At 42.2% G+C, this 23543-nt stretch overlaps 4 protein-coding genes and 5 non-coding genes across 11 annotated transcripts in view; 7 read left to right on the top strand and 2 right to left on the bottom strand.

Annotated features, from left to right (window-relative positions):
- The window catches only part of LOC118411812 (5'-3' exoribonuclease 2-like), a 47697-nt gene extending 44871 nt beyond the window's left edge, over positions 1–2826 (bottom strand). For all 3 annotated transcript variants that reach the window (XM_035814301.1, XM_035814317.1, XM_035814310.1), the window contains exons 1-2: positions 2638–2826; positions 353–480 (exon numbers count right to left, since the gene is read on the bottom strand). In XM_035814301.1, coding sequence (XP_035670194.1) covers positions 353–480; positions 2638–2712 — 203 coding nt within the window. In that variant the 5' untranslated portion in view covers positions 2713–2826. The remainder of the gene's footprint in view (positions 1–352; positions 481–2637) is intronic.
- Positions 2827–2884: 58 nt separating this feature from the next.
- On the top strand, positions 2885–5507 carry LOC118411835 (DNA-directed RNA polymerases I, II, and III subunit RPABC1). Its single transcript, XM_035814327.1, has 2 exons — positions 2885–3340; positions 4438–5507. The coding sequence occupies exons 1-2, from the start codon at positions 2993–2995 to the stop codon at positions 4720–4722; spliced, it is 633 nt and encodes a 210-aa protein (XP_035670220.1). The 5' UTR covers positions 2885–2992; the 3' UTR covers positions 4723–5507.
- A 1868-nt stretch (positions 5508–7375) lies between these two features.
- On the bottom strand, positions 7376–14353 carry LOC118424308. Its single transcript, XM_035832855.1, has 5 exons — positions 14086–14353; positions 13041–13277; positions 11902–12033; positions 11462–11556; positions 7376–11025 (listed from the first exon to the last, which is right to left on the bottom strand). The coding sequence occupies exons 2-5, from the start codon at positions 13252–13254 to the stop codon at positions 8116–8118; spliced, it is 3351 nt and encodes a 1116-aa protein (XP_035688748.1). The 5' UTR covers positions 13255–13277; positions 14086–14353; the 3' UTR covers positions 7376–8115.
- Positions 14354–15574: 1221 nt separating this feature from the next.
- On the top strand, positions 15575–15646 carry Trnah-gug. The gene has a single exon. It is a non-coding gene; the product is annotated as a tRNA-His (tRNA).
- Positions 15647–16007: 361 nt separating this feature from the next.
- Positions 16008–16080, top strand: Trnar-acg. The gene has a single exon. It is a non-coding gene; the product is annotated as a tRNA-Arg (tRNA).
- Positions 16081–16955: 875 nt separating this feature from the next.
- Trnah-gug lies at positions 16956–17027 on the top strand. Its single transcript has one exon. It is a non-coding gene; the product is annotated as a tRNA-His (tRNA).
- Positions 17028–17520: 493 nt separating this feature from the next.
- On the top strand, positions 17521–17593 carry Trnar-acg. Its single transcript has one exon. It is a non-coding gene; the product is annotated as a tRNA-Arg (tRNA).
- Positions 17594–18978: 1385 nt separating this feature from the next.
- On the top strand, positions 18979–19051 carry Trnaf-gaa. Its single transcript has one exon. It is a non-coding gene; the product is annotated as a tRNA-Phe (tRNA).
- Positions 19052–19097: 46 nt separating this feature from the next.
- Positions 19098–23543, top strand: part of LOC118418971 — a 9026-nt gene continuing 4580 nt past the window's right edge. The window contains exons 1-5 of the mRNA XM_035825175.1: positions 19098–19128; positions 19561–19652; positions 20999–21268; positions 21528–21635; positions 22499–22624. Of these exons, the coding sequence (XP_035681068.1) occupies positions 19098–19128; positions 19561–19652; positions 20999–21268; positions 21528–21635; positions 22499–22624 (627 nt within the window). The remainder of the gene's footprint in view (positions 19129–19560; positions 19653–20998; positions 21269–21527; positions 21636–22498; positions 22625–23543) is intronic.

The raw sequence follows: 23543 nt of genomic DNA, 5'->3' as shown, positions 1-23543 counted from the left end.
AAAAGATTAGAAAGTCAACATTTTCAAGAAAATGCAAGATATTTCCCTCCAAGTACTGTGCCTTTTCTGAAACCATACAGGATTTGCTATCACAAACCTGTAATTGCCAAATACAAGTTTTGCTATTGAATTTACTGTAACAGCTTATAATTTCTTCATATTTGCTGTATATGTAATAGCTATACCCTGTAAGTGGATGTCACAGGCAGTTGTAAGCTCTAATTCGTTCATGACAGAAGAAGAACACACCAGCAAAACAATATGTTTTCCCTTTGGGAAACATAGTAACTACCAATAACAATAAATATTATGATGATGATGATTGTCATCATCATTTATCAAATAAACTCACTTGTCCTCGGGATGTGAACAAGGATGGATGATTCCATTCATGTCCAGGTACAGGTTGTCAAACTCCACATCGTTAGGGTTGGGCTTACTGATGTCTACTGGGATCTTCACTCCACTTACTTCCTTTGGCTGCAAGAAAACAAGAAAAATATCAGCAAAATATCAACAAAGCACAAATATTGAACACTGAACCAAATTACTTTGCGAGGGAGTAGAGGAGGCCATCTACATAAGAACACACCAGCCGACACTTAAACTTTAAAGGGACATAATGTAAAATTAAAGTCACTGTTTTCGGTCATTTCTCTACATTATGAGTTGAGTCTACCTTATTACACTGCACAGCAATATTTACAACGTATGGATACGACTTTGTTGAGCCGTGAGGATGTCTTGAAATATGCGCACTTCCCTCCGCCGCTTGAGTTGTCCGACATTTTATTCAACTCGCCAGCGAGCCAAAGTGCGCTTTAGAACGCGTTCGGTGGTTCGCTTGAATCATTACTGAAGTTTGTTGAAAGTCCCGCTATGCTCCGAAGATCTGCGACCGCAACGGTCGATTCGGAAATCTACGGTCGGCTTACTTCCGGTAGGCTACCCGGAAGTAAGTGAATTTGTTCGCGGCTTACTTTGACGTTGTTAATTAGCACTAGAAATGTGATAAATGACGCAGATACGTTAGAAATAAGTTGCAAATGTCAATCTGAATGGAGATTTTCAAGTTCAGAACATTTGAAATTTTGGCGCCATATTTCTACATTATGTCCCTTTAACAGAGACGGGGGCTGATGCTGCCTGTCAGGCATCTACGATTCTTTACTTGAGTCAGGTGTCCCTAGGTCACGAGCTCAGAGTAATTGAATCACCACTCCTGAAGAAGGTCGATGGATGTGCGACCGAAAATTTGAGGTGAGCAAATTCTTTTGCTGAATGACAATTAAAAACTTCAATATGAAAATATCTTTTAAACTGCAGAGTTCTTGCTGGTGAAGGTGAGCAAACTTGAAAGGGGGCCCTAACGCCGTGATTTGTATCCACTACGCTGTGATTTTCGGCCCCTATGCTGTGTTTTAACCAGCATGGTATAGCAGGTTTTCTATTGTTGTGTGTAACAGACTTGTGATGGTTTCGTTAGCAGGGATAAACAAGTCCACTAGCCCTATAGTCCCGGGCAAGTGAAAATGCCAATCGGGCAAGTGCATGTCCTTTCCCACTTGCCCGATCGGACAAGTTAGCTTTTCTCCATTGAGTGAGATTTTGATGTACTTGCTACTTTTCAAAGTCATGACATCAAGCATTGATTAACACAGAAAATAGAGCCAATAACAAAAAATCCATTGAAGGCCATGAATATACATAGAAAAATGTCATTTAGATTTCGGGCAAGTGAAAAGTTGGTTTGGGCAAGTAAATTTTTTAAGTACTTGCCCGATAGGACAAGTCAATTTTAGAAAACTTGTCCAACCCTGGTTAGTAAACTGTCTTTAAGATTCAATAAGAGGAACACACCAGTTTTGTGTGGTAGGTACAAGCTACATGTTAAGACCAGACTGTAAGGTTTGATCCACTCACCCTGGGTTGGATCCCTCCTGTTTTTGATAGGACCCTGTTCATCCAAGCAGGCTTTGTGTATCTGCATATCCAGATTCTCAAAGTCTGGTATGAATGGTTCGGCTAGAAATTTGTAGAATGGGGGATTTTCAGGAAATTCAAATCCAATTTGGGAGGTTGGTTTGGCCCGATTCTGAGTGGAATGGACCCTGGTATGACGGCAATCAGGCTTTGCATATTTGGATAAATGTGACTTGAAAGATTTTAGATATGCACTACAATCATCTACGTATGCGAGGCCTGGAAAAAGTGCTATGAACGAGGTCCAGTTTTATTATGTTCCATCAGTGAGGATAACCGAGGCTAGGTCCTCGTTTTCACCTGATTCGAGTATGGAAAAATGTTAAGTGCCTTTCTCAATAATACAACACTGGGGTTAGCTGATTCGAACACAGAACCTTTTCTACATGTAGGTCAACAACCTTGACCACTTTACCACAACTTGTGAGCGAACTACTAACGTTAGTACGATGCAACATCGTGGTTCCGGCCGTATACAGTTATCAGCACAAATACGATACCCTTGATGGAATACTTTTACACGCAAACATGATTCATTTTCGTAGCAGCACCAACCCGATAGCACATGTTTACGGTGCGACGATCATGCCCCCCTCCCCACTTCGATTTCAACCTCAAAACTCGAATTGTACAAAACGATCTACCGTTACATACCTTTTCTTCCACACAGTGCACCACGATACTTGGGTACTTCTTACTCAGCCAGGCAAAAAAGGCCGGAACTCCCATGATGGGAGATTAGCTTGGTTTTCTGACGCCAAGAAAACTAAAACCTTCTTTGTCAAAAAGTAATGCCGATGCGTAGTCCAAGAAATCCCTACTACAGCCCTTACGAGACTTTTGATTGGTCGGTTGTGATGTAACATCGATTACGATTGGTTGGATGTGCATATCCGGGTTAAAGGTTATATATCCGGGATTTGGCGAAGCGTGCGCGCGCTTGGTTGAAGGAGCTCTCGCAACTTTTTGTCCCCCCAATTTCTTAAGTAGAACTTCAAAACGAAGCGCCATGGATGACGAACAAGAAACCTACAAGTTGTGGAGGATTCGCAAGACTATCATGCAACTGTGCCACGATCGCGGGTACCTCGTGACGCAAGACGAGTTGGATCAGAGACTGGATCAGTTCAAGGATCAGTTCGGAGACAAGCCCAGTGAGGGGAAGCCCGCCCGGAAGGATCTGGTGGTGCTGGTGGCGCACAACGACGACCCGACCGACCAGATGTTCGTGTTCTTCGCCGACGAGCCGAAGATCGGGATCAAGACGATCAAGATGTACTGCCAGCGTATGCAGGAGGAGAACATCTCCCGCGCCATCATCGTGGTGCAGATGGGCATGACGCCTTCGGCTAAACAGGTAACGCTAGTTCACCTTTATCCGCGGGGTAACCTATATCCGTTCTTTTTAAGAACAATGTATTTAGGGACATCAAGTTAAAAGATGGTGGTTTCAAACTGCAATATTTTGAAAATAGTAAACAATTAGAATCAAAGTACCATCCATTGACTTGATATCCCTGGATACCCAGTTTAGCAACACAACGGATATAGGTTACCCCGCGGATAAAGGTATACTAACGTTAACTATCCTTATAACGTTATATCTATCACCTTCGACAAGAAGGTTAACGTTATGTTCTTGGTGCCGCTCACAACTTCTCGTAGAAGTAGATTTAATTATGCTGAGCCTGATGATATTTTGGGTAGATGTGTGGGGCCGCGTAGCACAGTGGTAGTGTATTCGGCCCGTGACTGAGAGGTCGCCGGTTCGAATCCACCTGCCGTGTTGCCGGTCTTGTGCCCTTGGGAAAGGCACTTTACACGACTTTCCTCACTTTACTCAAGTGAAAAATGAGTCGTCCCTCGGATAGGACGTTAAATGGAGGTCCCGTGTATGGGGAGAGCCATACCCCATGCAAGTTAAAGAACCCCCATACGTGCGATATGAGTGGATCAAAAACTTACAGTCTTGTGTACGTCTTACGTACCGTGCTTGCAGCCCTCAGCCTAATGAGGTTAAGCACGTATAAAGAAGAAGAAGAAGAAAATGGGCAGGATACTCAGAAGAACTTCAATAAGTGGCCCCCTAGCAGCTAAGGCACTGCTGAGAACTTGAGCTTTCATACCAGTTTTGGGGTGTAACTGTATTTTTGACTGTAGATGGACAGCATAACTCATAATTTTGATTTGTGTAGGGCCCCATAGCGGTTTGTTACGGTACTGCAGTGGAACTTTTGATTTTGATATTGCAAAATCTGGATATGATATGGTGGTGACTTTTGGTAGAGAGCTTTTGGGCCAGATAGTAAGCAGTGTAGGTTAGTGCCTTTGAAAGAGAATAGCTGACGGATCATCATGATTTATTCAATTATTGGTATGCAGATAGCTTAACAGCTTAAGTAATGCTTGTTTTGTTTATTCATTTATTTTTTTCATTACTTCTTTATTCCGCAGGCTCTCGTTGACATGGCCCCAAAGTACATCCTGGAACAGTTCCTGGAGTCGGAACTTCTCATCAACATCACAGAACACCAGCTGGTCCCAGAACATGTCGTCATGACTCCCGAGGAGAAGGCCGAACTCCTGGCGCGGTACAGACTGAAGGAACACCAGCTGCCTCGGATCCAGGCGGGGGATCCCGTGGCGCGGTACTTCGGACTGAAACGCGGGCAGGTGGTGAAGATTATACGTCCCAGCGAGACCGCGGGGAGATATATCTCCTATAGACTGTGTTTGTAAAGTCTGTGGGACACATTAGGTTATGTTATTAGTATTATATGCAGGATTCTCACCAAGCAGAGTTGGACAAGTTTTCCAAAATTCACTTGTCCTATTGGGCAAGAACATAACAAACCTACTTGTCTGAACCAACTTTTAGCTTGCCCGAAATTTACATAACATGTTTCTATGTATTTTCACAACAAGCAAATGCAATGGAAGTCTTTTACTATTGGCTCTCCTTTTCTGTGTTGACAAATTCTTGATGACATGACTGTGAAAAGTACGTCAAAAACTTACTCATGGAAAAATCTTACTTGCCCCATCGGACAAGTGGAGTAGGACATGCACTTGCCCAATCGGCACTTTCACTTGCCCTGGACAATCGGGCTAATGGACTTGTCCAACCCTGCCAAGATTATTTCATTGCTAAGGGACAGTGAAGCTGTATGGCTAGCAGTGCAGGCATGAGCATAATGTAGAGGGGAGGGGATCATCCTCCTCCTGAAAATTGTAAAATTTGTAATACACAAACTCAAAGACACTATTTCCTGCATTTTAGGGCCAAGTTTCATGAAACAAAGCCAACATTTTTTTTTACATAAGGTGCAAACAACAGAAAAGCCCCCTATGCTGATTGAAACACCATGAACCATAAATTGTAGCATTGGAGATACAAATCACAGCATATAGGGATGCACAATGCTCAGCTGTACTGGCAAGAACTCTGTCATATAGATAGAAGATATTAGTCATCACAAAAGTCACTCAAGCAACTGGATGTCTGCTGTCTTTTCCAGTTACTGCAGGGCTCGAAATACTGGGTGCATGTGCACCCAGGTGCACCCAAAATTGGAGCTGTGCACCCATTGAAAAAATTGGGTGCACAGCTCCAATTTTGGGTGCACCCAAATATTTTCTTAGGTTTATATATGGAAAGATATCAAGTATACTAGTATACATCATATTCTTGACATCTTAAGTGTTAGATTAGAAAATAAAAATGTCTGTCATGGACTCATGGTAGTTGTTTAAGAATTTGAAAGCTTGTAACTAAGTTTTGTTATTAGGTTTTTACTTAAATTTAAGTGGTGCACCCAAACATTTTTTGGTGCACCCAATTTTTTAAGCTGGGTGCACCAGTGCACCTAATCCCAAAAATGAATTTCGAGCCCTGTACTATAAATGACAGCAGATGCTAGCTGTCTTGAATAAATGTCTGACTGTTCACAAAATTTATCAAGTTGCTTGAGTAACTTTTGTGTTGAATATCTCGTGGCTTAGTAGATATCTTCCCTTCATCGACGAATCAGGAGATATTATTTTGTTACTGCTTTTTTGTGTAGGTATTTCTTTGTATTATCTGTGTTCTATGTACCGTATGCAATTTTTGGCAGTGTCATGCCTGGGCTACGGTTATGTTCGATACAGGTGATTGTTCCGGACAGGTTGATAACTTGGGTTGTCATAGACTCATACAGCATTCTATGTTATCACATGGGACTCCATAGAATCATTCGAACGCACTTTTAGTGCAACATTGTTGATTATTCGAATACCGGATTCAAACGTTGGAATTACTGTTGTTAACATTTTTTCTCATTCTGCATTTAAAACTGTGTGTTGGGGTGTGTCTGACAGAAATTAAATACAAGACGGCACGAGATCTTCGAGCAATTGTGCCCATGGTCAGGCTGGTACCTTGAGTGATATGGAATACACAGGTTTAAAAAGTGCGTACTTAATTGGAGAAAATACAGTAACTCTTCCACCAACAAACAGACAACTGGTTATCTTTGTCTTCTTTTGAGATGAAACAGGCTTTATTTGAACAAGATATTAATTATAAGATCATTCGTTGTCATGCCAATACATTTGTGTAAACAAAAGCATTGCTTTGTTTTCCTGAAGTTTTCCTCTATTAGAAACACTAATCAAGTTATTTACATAATCTGTTCTGCACTGTATTACATACAAATATGTCAATATTATTGCAAGCCACAACAAATAAAATGATAAAAACAGTAGCCAAAACACAACCTTGCTACCATATTGCACAAATTTACTACATTTAATTTTACAAAAGTATAAAAATTATACACCTTTAATTTTTGTACCAAAATAAATTTTTGTGTATCAAGCATTTGCTATTTGTTACAATTATAATATTACAGTACAATCATGCACATTGCTAATATTTGACAATGTGTGAAAATACCACTCATATGTACAAAGATTGATACTTCGAAATTTTTTTACAATATTCACAAAATTAAAACCTCATGATGTCAATTACTAAACTTCTCTCACGTAATATTTTCACTAAATATTGTTTGAACCAATACATACAGTATCTCCTATTTTACAGCTGCCATGGCCACTTTTTGAAAATCAATTTGTTCATAGAAATACTGGATGTAAGTGTAGCAAGCCCAACTGCAAGAAAATGTTAGTTTGGCATTTCTAAACTTTGAAAAGTATCCGAGATTATTCTTACAAAGGTAAGGCAAAATCAAGCAGAAGACAATTTGTCCAAATTATCTTCTGCTTGATTTTGCCTTACCTTTGTTTTCTTTGGAATCCAAATTGTCTTCTGTCTGAATTGTCTAGCAATGTTTCCTATTGGACATCTGAAATTGTCTTCATTCATAGTTAGAGTATGAAAGACCTGTTTCTTCCAGATCACTTCCGTGTCACTGACGAAGGATAGTGGATTCTATCCAAAACGTCTGACCATTTCCAAAACCATATCCAGTTGCTTGAGTAACTACTTTTTGGTGTATGATTATTCTTGGCTACTTTATAATTCATTTAAAAATGAATTATAAAGTAGCAAGTTAAAATGATTTTCTGCTCTTGTTCTTCCTATTTTGCACTTGTCAGTTAGTGCCAATAGTCCTGAGTTTGTAAGTTTCTTTTGTCCGAGGGAGAGGGCCTATACTGTAGGGAGGCTCTGCTAAATCAGGCTGAGTTTTCCACTGAGGCCTGGAACCAGCTGTCAGAGAATCGGCTGGTTTGAGGCCACACCCAGGCCACAGAGAACACAGCCCCCTTTACTTTTAGCAAAGCCTCTCCAAGGTATATTGGATAGGCTGCGGACAAGGCTCTGCTTGGGAAAATGGTCAGTTTCTGTCGTTATAGTTTTATACGGATTGATTATGTACAGATACTGTGGGTGTAGCCTAAGCAAAGTAAAGCTGCCATTTGAAGACTCAGCAGTTGGGCTTAGTTTGAACACATTGGCAGTGTCTTGTGTGTTCTTATAGAGCCTTTTACAGTTCAAAAGCGTGCACCTCTAGAAAAATTTACAGAACACCATGGCCACCAAATATGAATATGGTCAAAACAAGCCCACCTTTTGCATCTGCTAAGAGATTTATCATTTTCCACTTGTACATGCGCCTGTAGGTTCTTTCAAGACTTTGTTTTTAAGACAAAGTGGTCCTCTACCATTCCTTGCTGTAGGCTTCCATCAATATTTATCACTAACATAAAGGTGCAGTCCCCTTCATGGAACTCTGAAGTGACCCATACACAATGTTTAGACCCCTGGGCTATCAGTGCCTCTTGCACCCGGTTGACTGCTTTGACTTTGAGTGTGTTATCAATCTCATCTTTCCTTCTTTTTATTTTCTCGTGAAGCTCATCTTCTGTTGACACAAACAGCTGGCTGGCTTCTTCTACTGAATTATCTATTCTGCCCCCAAGAGTGAGTGTGATTGTTGGCTTGGTGAAGTCGTTCAGACTCCAGTTACTAACTGCTCCGGCAATAGCTTTCACAACTTCTGTGTGGAAAGGGTTTCCGGTCAGAGTGAGAGAGGAAAGAGCAGGGCTTGTTCCAGCTGCTAGAATGAAAGATTCGAGATCTTTCCCAACTTGAAATCCCCCTTTAAGATGAAGGGAGGATAGGGTTTTGGAGCTAAGCAGGTAACCTGCAAGCAATGACAGGAATGGTCCCGTCATCTTATGCCAGGAGAGTTCCACGGTGGTTAAAGAAGAGCTGCCTACTGCCTCCGCAAACAGGCGCATGGTACGCCCAAACATCCATCTCAAGTTCAACTTCAATGTCGACAAGTTGGGTGCCTCTTTCAAAGCTGCTGCAAATGGCCCAATCTCTTCAATGGCTGTTGGCTTCCAAGTGTGGGCCAGTGCCATTGAAGAGAGGCAAAATGTCTCGAGTTGTGGAGTTTTCTCAATCAGTTTTGTCCAGGCACCCAGTGCGATGCCGTCTATCGCATTTGCTCCATTGAAGTAGCCTGAGATGCTCAGATGTTTCAGTGAGTGGTGGCCAGTCAATGCGTTGGACATATGGGATAGTGCAAAGCCAGTGAACAGATTGTCAGGCAGATACAGTTGTGTAACTTGGCTAGTTTTGATAGCATCTGCAAGCTTTTTAACAAAGACCTCAGTCTTCACTTTCTGGGGACAGCAATCTTTGTTTTCCCTTTGTCTTTTGCAGGATCTTGGACACTGGGTAGCAAACAAAGTCATCAACTTCAGAACTTTGATCCCTTTGTTTTTCAGCACTTCAGGTACAGCCATGACAACCTGCTCACTCATTGCATCAATGTGTGCCTCAAGGATAAGTTCTTGGACCCATTCTGACTCTTCTATTGCCTTCAAGATCTTCAGAACATCTTCCCTGTTTGTACATGTCCCCATACAGTCCATCCCAGTCAGTGACACCTCAAGTGTTTTCAGAAACTTTGCTGACCTGATGGCTTCAGCTAGTTTGGCAACCCCTACCTTATCTCTCGCATCAAACTTGCTAAGACGAAGACCTGTCAACCTCACGTTCCTAGGTCTACCCATCTCTTCAGAAAGTGCAGAGATCACAGTTGCCAAGGCACTCAGCGTATGGCTTTTGAAGTAATCACCGTCTCTGTCAAAGATTCTGATACAGATTTCCTTCTGGTTTGACAGACACTTGGCTACTTTGTCAGCAAAGTCCATGGGGTGGCTGCGCTCTCCCAGACAGCAACAGGCCAAGAGAGCACAGTTGTCTATACAGCAGGAAGAACAATCGCCTTTCTTCCCTTCCTCTAACATAACCTGATGGCACTTCTCAAAAACTTCAAAGAACTCCCTACATTTCTCTGCACTGGCCAACCCTGCTACAAAGATGCAGACCATTTCGTACTTTTTGGTGTCACACCACTTGGTCCAACAGATAGGGTATGTGAGCGGGTGGTTGACGACGTAATGTGATGCCAAGAATTGTTGCAACAGCTGGTGTGGAAAAGCATACCGTATTACGTTACCATGCGATTCTTCGTTACAAATCAGGAGGCCCATCCAAAGGATATCCTGCAGTACCGACCCTGAACCACAAATTTTAACCACCTCATCTTTGCTAAACGTTATATGGTCCCTGTGTATGCCGTCCCAAGCAAGCTCAGCAAGACAACACATTCTGTCCTCTTTCCACTCAGAGTACGGATTCCCACACACAGGGTCATCAACAAAGCTCTGAGCGAAGGACAAATTCCTCTCGGAATCAAAACATCGCCTGAACAACAAGTCAACAAACTGGTTGTACACACCGGTGAGACTCATAGGCATTGGCATTTCATTCTTGGCGTGGAGAGTGCATATTAGCGCTGCGTGAAGACGGTTTTTGACAAGCTGCATCAGATTCGAATCATCCTTCAGAATGTCTTTCAACTCTTTGGCCTTTTGTATCGTTGCCATGGTACCCTGATCATTGTCAGATTGCGTTTGCTCTACACTGAAGAATCTGTCAATGTAAAGATTAGCATCTTCAGTACTGAAGCCAGCCATACTGTACTGTTTGTATTGCAACGTACACCTATGTAGGAAAGAACCCCCTTTCACAAAGCCTGCACGGACACTGATCAGAATATTGCTACCAGGAAAGCAGTGGCCTTTCAGAAACTTCGCCATGTAGCTATCCTCTTTGAAACCTGTATTTTGCTCAAGGTTGTCGATGAATAACATGACAAGTTTGGGGTTTTCCTTCATCCATTCTTTCAGTACCTCCCTTTGGATGTCAGTATCAGGCATTAGCTGGTCAAATATTGTGTCTAGAATGCATTTGGTGCTTGCAGAGATCCTGTTTGCATCTATCAGAAATAGGAGTTTTATTTTGGATAGTTTCTTGGAGGTCCCTTTGGCCCAGCGGGTCGCCAGTCTGCGCATGTACATGCTTTTCCCGATCCCACCCACCCCATCGATGCGAATGAAGGGTTCCTCCCCAAACGGCATGTCGTCCTCCTTGATATACGTAGCCTTGTTACCTTGCTGCAGGCATCTCTCCTCAAATTGGACTGGGATGTAGGACTCCTTGGTACTCAACTGATTCACCTAGATAGATAAGATCACCGACAAGTATATATTAAGTATTGCTGTTATATATACATGTACATGTATTAGCATGTCATCTCACATGTATTTTCAGAATTGGGATATAATTTCTTTGACCGCCCCCTATTCCCAGTGAAAAAACTTCCATTCCAATTGAGTCTCTAGCAGATTTGAACTAACGTTACAGTTCAAGTTCTCCTTAGGCTCTGTTGATGATCTCTTGTTTGCTCAAAATGATAGAATGATACGCTCATCATCATCATCATCCCGTAGCTGATTAATCAGCCATAGGGGCAGCAGCCGCAGCACAATACACACATACAGTCTTTCAATTCATGTGATTTTGATTATCTGTTCTGTTTGCAATCTGTTGATAATATATATGGTATACCGTGTTTGCTTTTGAGTGACACTGGACTAGAACAGTAGAGTTTACCTGGTACCATGGAAGAGGACATGTCCTGTTGTACTGGCTGTACAGTCTTTGCAGATGTCTTTGACACTTGTCTGCTGATTCCTCTGGGCTTAAGACTGAAATTGATTGATAGTATGCAAAATCATATTTGATATACAATAATTGTCTATTTCAGTATTGTATATTGTTAGAATGCATGTATTAAAGTGCAGGGTATCCCAAAACCTGAGACTGTGAGAGCTAGTTACATTCATCTATTCAGTCATGTAAAAAATAACATGTACTTGATATTCTTTTTAAAAAGTCGAAATATTTTATCTGATAGAAAATGCCAAGCATAGTGTAGTTAAAACATACATTTGGAAAGGTAGAAGAAAACTTGCTAATATTCACACAATTTAAACGCAAGCAAATGTATGCGCCTCCTCCGTATTTACAGATTAGTAAGAACAGAAACCTACATCCACAACTTGTGGTGGGTGATGGTGAACATGCAGGTGTTGGTGGGGACCCAATATTCAAATTAATGGTCGTCTGTCCAAAAGCCACTGCACCACAGCTGGAGATATTCACTGGAGATGAAGTGGCAAAACCTGAGGACATTTAAGACAAAGTAGTGAATGGAAATTCCTTGCATTCCTTGCTTCTAACGTTATCGCCACTCTTGTGGAGCTAAACATATGATTGTAACTTTGTATGAACTATATTGTATGTGTATTCATTTGGTAACATCGACTATCATAATTCCACCAGGTGCCATAATACAGCCACAAAAAAAGGTTAGTATAGAGGTCTTCCCAAGATTGTCTTGAATACCGAATGTTAAATATCGTAAATGTAATGCAATTCAGATATTTAGGTGTTGAAGACAATCTTGAGAAGGCCTCTATAACAACGTTTTTTGAGGTGGCGGTATAATGGCACCCGGTGGAATTATGAGAATGTATGTTATAAGGAACTAGCTTTTTAGGCATCATTGTGACATTAGTTATATGTTACCTTTATCCATGGAGTACCTATTTCCATTGTATTTAAAAAATGAAATATGATATAGGGATATCAAGTTGATGGATGGTGATTTCAAACTACAGTGTTTTGAAAATATTGCAATTTGCTCTCTGTTGACTTGATATCCCTGTTTTTTTTAATGCAACAGATATACACCACAGATAAAGGGGAACTAGCGTTACTAATTTATGATAAAAGTTAATTTGTGTGATTACTTAACGAATGGCAGACAATGTCATGTAATTCAACTATACTCAATGATTGTAACATCAAGCTTGAGATATATTATTTCTATGACTCTGTACTCTAATCATAATTCATTTAACGTTAATAACCATATGCATTGTGATACAAGATACAAAGGGATGGCAAAAGAAATGTACTTTGAAAGATGTCTAACAAGTTGCTATTCCACTGGATTCAACTCCAAGCAAAAATGTCAATTATGCTAATTGAGTACTAAAGTCTTTATGTTCCTTTATTATCCAGCAGCAGTATAATCAAACCATGGATAGTGAGTGAGTGAGTGACACATGCATTAGGCACACATTAGTAAGCACAGATGTCAAATCAAATCAACATGGCCTAATACCTTGCAATTGTAGAGGAGAGTCTGATTCTGATGACCCACAGAGAACACCTGTGGGGTGTTCTGCTGGCGCTCCAGATGACACAGGAGTGAAGTGACTTTTTAGCTCAGTTTTGTCTCTTGATGGTTGATGAACTTGCACTTGAAGGTTATCACGGATATACTGCTCCTTGCAGAATTCACCCATATCCACGTGTGGCTGGGGGGCTACAGCCATCCTTTTTTGGTTATTCTGTGCAACTGTACAGACAAAATTCCTGTGAAGTTTGTGTTTTCAGCTAGATATGACTTTTTGAACACTCTTTGTTGTGTTTGTTTCGCCTTGATTTTCAACGCTATGATCAAACTGGAATGTGACTAATTAAGAAGTCATGGCAAAAGTAACAACAACTTATTTTGCTGTTCAACTGGTCTGACTGACCTTTGGGTAATATAATACTTTCATTTTCGATTTTGAACCAGAGACAAGGCGCTAAATACATTAATGAAAATTCCAAAGTATCACTATTGACTACCAGATACCTTTAAAAACAGTCAGAGACGAAACTAAGTATGCAAAGGTAAGAGATACGAATGCGTTTGCCTGATGATTTTGTGCATTATTTTTATGCCTGTCAGAAATACCTTAACCCCCCTCCCACACCAATCTACTACTAGTATCAAAGAACAAAGTTGACATTTTCTTCCCACTTCCCCGGTTGAAAGTTTAACATTGCATTAATTTTGTTACAATTGCATAGCCGATAAACCACCTGGTGGCATATAAACACAAGGTTTTCACTGAACAGTACAAGCTGCATATCCGGACGGACTTAATTGATCCACTCACACCGGGAAGGAAACTTAAAGTTAAGTTACGTAATGTATGTTCAAAGTAGCTGGTTGCTACAACGCTGATCAGTTTGACCCCTACCCGAATTCATTCACAATCGATCGACTAAACCATCCTAACAGCATGTTCCGAGGTGACATGACGAGGAGTTTGTAATAATAAACCAATGAATCATTTTTGCCAACCGCAAAGTAGTGTAAGTAAAGCTGAACATACCTGTGGTGCAACCACTTCCGCCTCACACTTGTAACGTTAGGGGTTAAGGTAACAGGTGTAGGTGGATAATGTTACTCTTCCCGGCCTCTGAAGCAATCTTTGTGGAATGTCTTAAGGACCCTACACTCACTACTTAGCTGACAAAGCGAACTGACAGAGCATAGCTGCAAGCGTTGTGAAATCTAGAAGCAAAAACTTAAAATGGGGCTTCCCGTCTAGAGCTATTTCGGGTTATTGTGTCAAGGCTTTCATTGTTACGTTGGAAAGTCCCCAGGTGAAAGGTCACTGTATTTGTTTACGTTTGTATGGGTACAATAACACGAGGGTATATTAAGACCGTTGGAGATCCGTATGGACACTATTTGTCGTACGCAGCGCACCTACTATGATACGCATCTCACATGTATACATCATCAATCGTTTTTTATGTTGTTGTCAGCTTTAGGTGCGCAGGTATACGTTATGTACAGCCCAGTACGCGTACCTGAAACTGAAAATGAGGAAGAGTATAGGAGTACACATCACTATACTAAGGTCAGCGGACTAGCCCAATGTTGTAGTGGCTTGCACACATGTGCGGCCCACGGGCTACAGAAATGGAGATGGGCGCCACCCCTAAGCATCTGTTGCAGATGTGCGGGCAAGTTGAACTTTAACTTAACAAGTTTACTGTCATTGTACAATATTCTTCTTGTAGCAATTTCTATCGGTCAGTAAATTTTCGTTCAGTATTTTCCTGCCACCATCCCTGACTTTGTCGCTATTCGGTTCAGGGTTAAACTTTAGACGACTTATTAGAGGTTGAAAATGCTTTAAAATTTTGCAGAAAGAAATGAGATCTAGATGTTGATGAATAAGTAACATTACAATTGTACAAGAAACGTGCCACAACTAAAGTCGTTTTGTTTCATTTAATTCAATTTGCCTGGCAGACAGACTTCAGACTTAATGTGTTTTTTTTTCAAGTTCACACATTTGTCTCGCGCTATTTTGTAACCTACACCCAAACACTACACTACACCTACACTAAAACTCATCGTTCCACTTTTACGGTTGGAGACATGAAAGAGAATGCAAAACTTTGTCACTATAGATTATATCAGAACAGGCATTCAAGTAAAACAATTGATTAAGATAAGAAAACATATTCGGATCATGTAGAGATAGACCATAGTTTCCGTTACTATATATATTTATTGCACATAACGAGGTTGAGATGGCACTCAATATAACGTTACGTTTGTTTGTATATATGATATTTCTAGTGATCAGTATCATCTTTTCATTTTGAACAATCATTGACGAAAATATCATAAAGATGGCGATTTCGAAGGCCGTGTGCATGTGTGCGTGCTCGTGTTCGTTTGCGCGTGTACCTGTCTGAGAGTACGTGTGTGCATTATCAATTTTGATATCAGCACGATGAACAATTACAGTTATGTAGTAACACTTCACTGGCCTCATGTTATTGTCCGATCGCATGTAGGTCGCCGTGATCGTCTAGTGGTTAGGATATTGCGTTGTGGCCGCAATAACCCAGGTTCGAATCCTGGTCACGGCAATAGCGGTGAGGCGTTATTGTCACGGCAGTGTGGTCCTTTTTTTCATTCCCTCTTTGACTGGTTTGACTGGTAATTAAAGTTTATTTCAAAGTTTTATTTCAAACTGTGCTGAATGTTGTTGAAAATGGATGTTGTTGTGTTTTTTTTTTGCTTGCGTGCGTGTGTGTGTGTGTGTGTGTGTGTGTGTGTGTGTGTGTGTGTGAATCATGTACAAAAATCATGCACATTGATCATTCATTCAGGTTTGTTTTTATATCATCCTGGAATAAAATCTAACTTTCAAATCCAAGGATGATTGATTTGGGCCCATATCTTCTACTTTTGGAATTGACCTTTTTGATATACATGTACAACGAGAACGGGTCTGTGGCGCAACGGATAACGCGTCTGACTACGGATCAGAAGATTCCAGGTTCGAATCCTGGCAGACTCGACCTATGTAATTTTTTCATAATGAGGAAAAATCGTGAAAGACAATGACTATTGTTCGGTATACCATTTTCTGTATGACAGTCATTCTATTCGTTCAACGTTCCTGACCACTTAAATTTCATAGTAATTTCTTTGCCAAACCTTTTCATATTCGCACTCTCGCATCACATTAAAAAAAAAACTAATGGAACAAAACAAAAAGTTCGAGTCTGTCGGGATTAAAACCTGGAATTTTCTAGTTTGTAGTCTGATTCCACATCAGCCGCGATAGCTCATCCTCCTAACGCCCGGTCCCCAACGGCATTAGCCTATGGGGAGTTTTGACACGACTGTGGTTCCTCTGCGTAGGAGAATGCGATAGCTCAGTTGGGAGAGAGTTACACTGAATATCTAAAGATCCCTGGTTCAATCCCGGGTCGCGGCAGATTCTGCATTATATTTTAGTGTGGAAGTATTATTCACAAGCACCACCACGTTGCATGTAGTGATCATGGCTTCCTGGCGGTACTGAAGCGCCACCATGTGGTTACTTACAGTACCCCAGGCTGATTTTTTGGAGACAATTACACAAACCTATAGCACACAGATATTATTTCGCGACATAAAAAGAGGTTAATAACGTTTTTTTCGATACTCTTGTAAATAATGATTGTCTTATTTATTTTCATAATCATTGACGAAATATGATCAAGTTGTTGATTTCAAATTTCAAATGTGTTAGCTTGCATGCGTGCGTTTGTGCTTTGCATGCCATGTGTACCTGTGTATGTGTGCGTGCATGCATCAACCAAGGAGGTTAAAGCATCAACCTAACACTTTGCAAATATGTGGTAACACCTGCCTGGCGTACGGATATTGTCCGATCGCATGTAGCTCGCCTTGATCGTCTAGTGGTTAGGACATTGCGTTGTGGCCGCAATAACCCAGGTTCGAATCCTGGTCACGGCAATAGCGGTGAGGCGTTATTGTCACGGCAGGGTGGTCATGTTTTTTCTTTCCATTCTTTCTTTGGCTGCAGTTGGTAATTTCCACCTGGAGTTTATTTCAGAGTTTAAACTCTGCTGAATGAATAGATGTTTTTGTTTGCTTCATGTGTGTGTGTGTGACGCTGATTTTGCTGTTGATGCGTACAGGATTGTATTTTGAATTTGACAGTAATAGGTACGTTTAAGTACGTTTTGGTATAAGTCGATGTGATGTTCTGTATGCGATATAAACACAATGTCACACACCACAGAAGACAACACAACCGACCTAGAAACCATGATTACGTCACAGAGTATGTTACTTACGGTCACTTGTTCAGGTTTGTTTTTAACGTTATATAATCTTGGGATAAAATCTAACTTAATATCTTAAAGAATTAATCATGCATTTTGCCCATATCTACTTCTCATGTCTTCTATTTCTGGAGTTGACGCTTTTTACATGGAACGGGAACGGGTCTGTGGCGCAACGGATAACGCGTCTGACTACGGATCAGAAGATTCCAGGTTCGAATCCTGGCAGACTCGATATTTTCTATTTTTCAATTTTCATAAAGAAGAAGCTTCAAGAAATATTTCGTGAATGAATATCTGTAACCCCCGAGGTATGCATATTGTACAGTAATCCGGGTTTCTCATAACCCTGTATTGAGAAGCTTTTTTTTATCAGAGATTGCAAAAAGTCACATTTCAAACAAAATACACGTGAAATGAAACAGCATTAAAACCTACAAGTCGTACCATTTCCTGTCGGATCACAGAAGCATAAGTGAACCTCCCCCAACCTACCCCAGATGTTCTCTCCCATCCCCTCCCCTAACCATTCGTGGCTTGTGCCTCATTACGGTCGGTCGGGTGTGTTCCTCACCCACCCACCCCAGAACACACCCTCCCCCGACGTACAGGCTGATTGATAGCCTAGTTAGACTTAACGAACTGGTAATTGAAGTTGATGCTCAACCTTGAACGGAGTAATATTGTTACGACTTATAATTCAGCACTTACAATGAGACACCCCGCGTGGTTCACGCCTTGTGTAACAACAACTTCTTTTGATTCCTTCCTTAGTTGACCTCTTCTTCGCTACCTTGTATTGTATTGCTTGTATTGTATTACCGTACTTGCCGTTCAACCTTGGATTTAGTTTTTTACTTTGACCTTGTTACTCAGACCGTAATTGTGCTACTCGTTCCTTACTAAGGTCGTTATTACGCCACTCTTCTGACATGGTGGCCCCCATGTGACGTAAACTTACTGTGACTTCCTGTGACTTTGAGTTAAGTTGCAAGTCAGGATGCGTTAAACATCCGCTGGACAGAGCATTGGTTTAACCGACCAGCCCGACATTGGCTTCACATTGGCTTCTTATACAATTGGCAACCAGGGTAAAACGTGTCGCCCGCTCGCAGCATGACTTGCTTAGTTCATGGCTATTACACTTGTTATGACCAAGGACGTTATATCAACTGACTGACGAGGAGCCATTAAACACCCGGCCGCCGTGATGGTGACGCCGCTACCTGATGGTGACGCCGCTACCCTACCCCACATATCGTGTCTGTGTTATCTGTGAGTAGACAGGAAATGGAGTTCTCTTCGGAACTTGTGGAGAAGAGAATTCAGGATTCGAACCTGGAAATTTCTGATCAGAGTCTGAAAAGTTACTAGTACAGTCAAACCTGTATTAGGGGCCACCTCTACAGAGGGGCCACCTGTCCATAGTGGCCACTTTTTGTCGGTCCCTTGGGTATTTTATCTACAAGTTGCCACCTCTATACAGAGGCCACCTGTCTAAAGTGGCCACATTTGTCCGGTCCCTTAAGTGGCCGCTATAGACAGGTTTGACTGTACATCTTTTGGGAAGAATTGGGGTGTAAAAAAGACAAACAGAAGAAAAATACATTTCTATATCAGCCTCGATAGCTCAGTTGGGAGAGCGTTAGACTGAAGATCTAAAGGTCCCTGGTTCAATCCCGGGCCGCGGCAGATTCTGCATTATATTTTTTTGTGGAAAGTTTTTACAAGTACCACAATGGTGCATGTTGTGACCATGGCTTTATGTGGTACTAAAGCGCCACCAATTGGTTTCTTACGGTACCTCAGTGTACATTTAGGTAGCCCGATACAGTCGCCAACTTTAGTACATGTTGTTCGTATAAGCGACCATCGAAAGAATAAGAAGCACATCAGGTAAAGAACTGCCTGAGTGACCTTCGGGATTCTATAGGGCTCAAGCTGCGTTCTTTCCCGGGGGCGATACTAAGGTATCTGGGCGCGACAGCTTAGATATAGTGATTACTCTGGAAGAACCGGAATGGTAAGTAAGACCAAGCTAGGACACTACATTAAGTCCTTATAAGACACGGTCAGTAGCAAAAGCTGTCGTCTTCTCTCTGCGGTTTGCTGTGACATCCAAATCTAAGTTTCCACACTATGGCTGCCCAACAACCCGTCACAATCCTTGTGCCTTTCTGTCAGAGGGCTGTAGACTACAGCACTACTGAAAACCTGCTTCGTACGTAAAGTCATCTTCAGCTACCTACAGGAGGGTGAAAGTCTCTTGGACTACTTCTACCGACTTAAAGAAGTAAGTTAGGTCCGAGGGTAATGAAGTGATACGTACCCTTGGGCTTAGGCTAAGTAATAAACTCCAATGTAACTTATAATCCTAAGTTGTCGGCCTGAATGGTCACAGTTCTACTTTGGGGGTAACTAATGTGACTGTTCAACCGGTGACACTTTAGGGCGCTGGTCATGGAGTTTACATAATGTCAAGTATAATTCCAACCATGCAGTGTAAATGGCACTGAACTCAAGATACTTTTTTAATTGCTCTTAAGACAGACGAGAACAATGTAGCACTGCACTCAAGTTAGCTTGTTTGCTTTCAAATTGTTGATACGCCTACATAGGCGTTGGATAGGTAGTCGGGCCGGCCAATCATGTATTATCATAGCTAGGAAACGCTTCGGGCGTACATTTTCAAGGTAGGGACACTTCTTTTATACTCGAGCGCTAATCTAAGGTCATCTAAGGGAACAACCCACCGTACGTGTTTTTGTCCGTACGTTTTTTGTGAGACCCCGTCCGCCACCTTTTTTGAAATCGTGGGAAGTAATAGGAAGAACAGGGAGGGACTACGTCTCAACGCACGTCACTCGTAAGGTTGCGCTAGTGGTAAATGAGTTGTACGTGACAACAACGCACGGTCTCTGTGCGATCGTCACGTTACCGTATGCAGGCCGGACTTATACGTACTTCGTATGTGGGATCCGTAGCCCGAACGTAGAGAAAGTTCTTAGTGCTTAACGTGCTACGACTCCGACGTGTCTGCGTGCTCCCAAATCCATTGAATTCGTACGAAGGTGGTACTTACCACTTCCAGATCCCAATAGATTGACCAATATTTTGCACGAAGACAGCACACAGAACTTTGCAGGTACGGCGGGTTGTGCCCTTAACTTAAAGGGTTACATATATTAACTGCTTGATACAAAGAGTGTTTGTCAGCGCTCAAGTTTCTTCCTGTGCGTAAACTAAACGTGCTGCTTTGAGAGCTGCAATGTGATCCCGTCGCTTTTCTTTTTTACTTTAATGCTGATGAAAATGATAATTGTAATTGTAATACACCAGACAAGGTGCGCATTTTAAATGCTGAGAACTACTTCTTTGTGAGGGGTGTGAATGAGTTGTCTACATTAGGGCCCATCAACCCTCACCGAACCGTGACGACGATGGTAGATTCTGTATTTCGACCACCTTTGATTCACTCCTGACGTCATCACATCTCTGGTTTCCGGAACGTGAGCGCAGTGAGTCAGACATCTGATGAATGTCGGCGAGATTAACCGAAAATTCATTGTGAGTGTTAACTTTATGTTAGAACAAAGCTCAGACTTAAAGTTATGATTATTGTTATTGGTGCCCGCCTAGGTTGTTACCGGAAATGACGTAGATGTAGTTCTGGCGATCTATGACATTGCTACACTCGTGCAGTCGGCTCTGGTACGAGAGTTCCCGAATCGACTCGAAGGGCCGAGTGTGGAGTCGTCGTTTCTCGCCTATCACAAGGTCTACACCAGCCAGTGTCTGGACCCGGACACCGATCCTTCTTCTCACGGCGTCTTGGACTTGGACTCAGAGACCCTTCTTGAAGATGCTGGTGTTTTGCTGAAGAGGGTGGGGCTTCCTGCCTTTGCAAAGGTACATGTATATTAATCAGTGGCCCATTACAAACTCCACCGCCATAATAACACCAATGACTTGTTGTCACTCTTGGGGAAACTATCTTTGCTCATAGGACATACGTACACACAGTAAACTTCGCACTTCTTCGCACTTTCGTTTCTGAAAATGCACAAATCTCTGCCAGATATTATTTCACGGAAGACCACTGTATTCATCTCGAATTAGATGATTTGGTAATTTCTTTGTTTTATCTCAAAGTTTGTTGTTGTTTCAGGTTCCTTGTGGAGATGGTTCGATTGGGGTATGGAAGATCAGCAGTGGCGACCAGCTGGCGGATGTACTGGGAGCTGTGAGACGGTTAAACGGGTTGCACTTCTCTCAGGTCAGTTACCAAGACACAAAACATGTTCCCATTTGTCATGCGTAATCATTGGTCCTCCGGTATAGGTGATGGGGAGATCGCCGTCTCGGCCAGTTACCAAGACACATGTACAAAACATGTTCCCAGCAAGTACAAAAGCTTCAATAGCAACAGCTGTCCAGGCTACAGCGAGATAAATTTATGGATGACATCGGCAGTCTCATTGATTTTTGCCTGATTTTGACCAAAAAAACTCCGAAGATGGTCAGAATGACGAGAAATGGGAGTACCAAAATGGGAAATATATCTTGCGACAGCCTTGATTGCACCTTTAGAAGTGCCACTAGTGTGACGCAAGGTACATGTAGACCATGACTGTAGTTGTAGAAGTGACACAAGTTTCATAGTAAAAGTGACACCAACGTGGTAGCCATGGCTGTAGTTGTCAACTTGTCAAGTTATACCAGTATACCACACCAGTGTCACTTAGTGCACTCTTGAATACAGAAAAAAAAAAACTGTTGCTTGTGATAGCATGATTTGTCGCTATGATTCTAGATCTTGTTACAGCTTTATAGATTTCACCATTCTTTCTGTCAAATACTGATGACATTTGAAAGATGACCACAATACCCCTGTCACATTTGTGGAAAATCGATCGGACGACGATTCCGCGGCAATCGCCCGAGCCTCGCTTATAATAATAACTTTATTGCACAACAATTGTACAAGGTACAATGTATGGCTTATATGTGACAGGGACGGTTTTAGGTGAAAAATAGGCGCAATCCTCTGTCGATCTTCCATCGATACGCCCGAAGACCGTGGATAATGTGACAGGGGTAATACGATACCAACATCTCCGACTGCTCTCTGCCACACAGAACCAACACAGCTGCAGCACCACGTTCATGCGTGACTTCCTACAGAAGGTGCTGGATGTGGACCACTACCCCATGGTTCTGAGGGACACCATTATAGTGGAGCCGTACATAGATGCACCAGCAAAGGTAACTAGTGCATTGAAAAGTACAAATAGTAGCAATGGCAGAATTGAACAAGGGACAAAGAACTCACACCGTTTTGAAAAGAACTGTTTTTTATTACCTTTGCCAGAATGGCATAAGGTTATACTTTCGGTCCGGTTGTGTGTTTTCCCCCTGTTTGTGAACAGCATAACTCGAGAAGACTGCGACGGATGCAGCTGATATTTGGTGGGTGGGTAGGGGTCTGGAGAACGAAGGGGGAGTTCGATAATGGGCCCCCTAGCGGCTTGCTAAGGTACTGCAGCGGAACCTCCATGCTTGATATCTCGCGTTCTGGACATGCTGCGGTCGTGATTTTTGAGCGGTAGGGACCCCTTAAAGCAGAGAGTGATTGCTGCGAGTTTGGGCCCCCTAGCGGCTTTCTTGGAAGTGCAGGCACCGGTTTACTTGCAAACTTTTGTCCGTGGACAGCAGAACTCGAGAAGACTTCGACGGACGCTGATGATATTTGGTGGGTGGGTAGGGGTCTGGAAAACGGAGGGGGAGTTCGATGATGGGTCCCCTAGCGGCTTCCCTTGGTACTGCAGCGCAACTTCCGGGGGTGTTTTCTCATCTTCTAAACATGGTATGGTCACGAACTTTGGGTGTTATATCTAGCTCTTGTGCTCAGGAGTTAGTGACATAAGTTTGGGCCCCCTAGCAGCTAGTTTAGGGATAGCCGGGGCATTCTTGTCAAAAACTTCTGAAGCATTACAACCCCCCAGCCTGGTTTGGTTGATTCCACCAGTGCAGCTGTACCTGACAGTTGACGGTTCCTGAGGCCCAGGGGTCAGACTCCCTGACCCCACATGTCAGTTTCCAGACTGGCGCTGGACCATACCAACCAGTTAGCAAAATAGGTAGGATTTGTGGGTAAAAGGACTTTTCCATAACTCCAGAAGGG

Source organism: Branchiostoma floridae, chromosome 1, assembly GCF_000003815.2.
Source record: "Branchiostoma floridae strain S238N-H82 chromosome 1, Bfl_VNyyK, whole genome shotgun sequence".
In the NCBI taxonomy this organism is placed as follows: domain Eukaryota; kingdom Metazoa; phylum Chordata; class Leptocardii; order Amphioxiformes; family Branchiostomatidae; genus Branchiostoma; species Branchiostoma floridae.
The sequence above is the reverse complement of the archived record's forward strand: the minus strand, read 5'-3'. Positions and strand labels throughout refer to the sequence as shown.

Bases quoted from the DNA above. Each gene is read 5' to 3' on its own strand.
- LOC118411835 (XM_035814327.1), top strand. From the start codon at position 2,993: ATGGATGACGAACAAGAAACCTACAAGTTGTGGAGGATTCGCAAGACT. The intron at 3,341-4,437 runs GTAACGCTAGTT...TTTATTCCGCAG, and splicing joins TGACGCCTTCGGCTAAACAG to GCTCTCGTTGACATGGCCCC.
- LOC118424308 (XM_035832855.1), bottom strand. From the start codon at position 13,254: ATGGCTGTAGCCCCCCAGCCACACGTGGATATGGGTGAATTCTGCAAG. The intron at 11,557-11,901 runs GTAGGTTTCTGT...AATCAATTTCAG, and splicing joins ACCCACCACAAGTTGTGGAT to TCTTAAGCCCAGAGGAATCA. The intron at 11,026-11,461 runs GTAAACTCTACT...TTATCTATCTAG, and splicing joins GTCCTCTTCCATGGTACCAG to GTGAATCAGTTGAGTACCAA.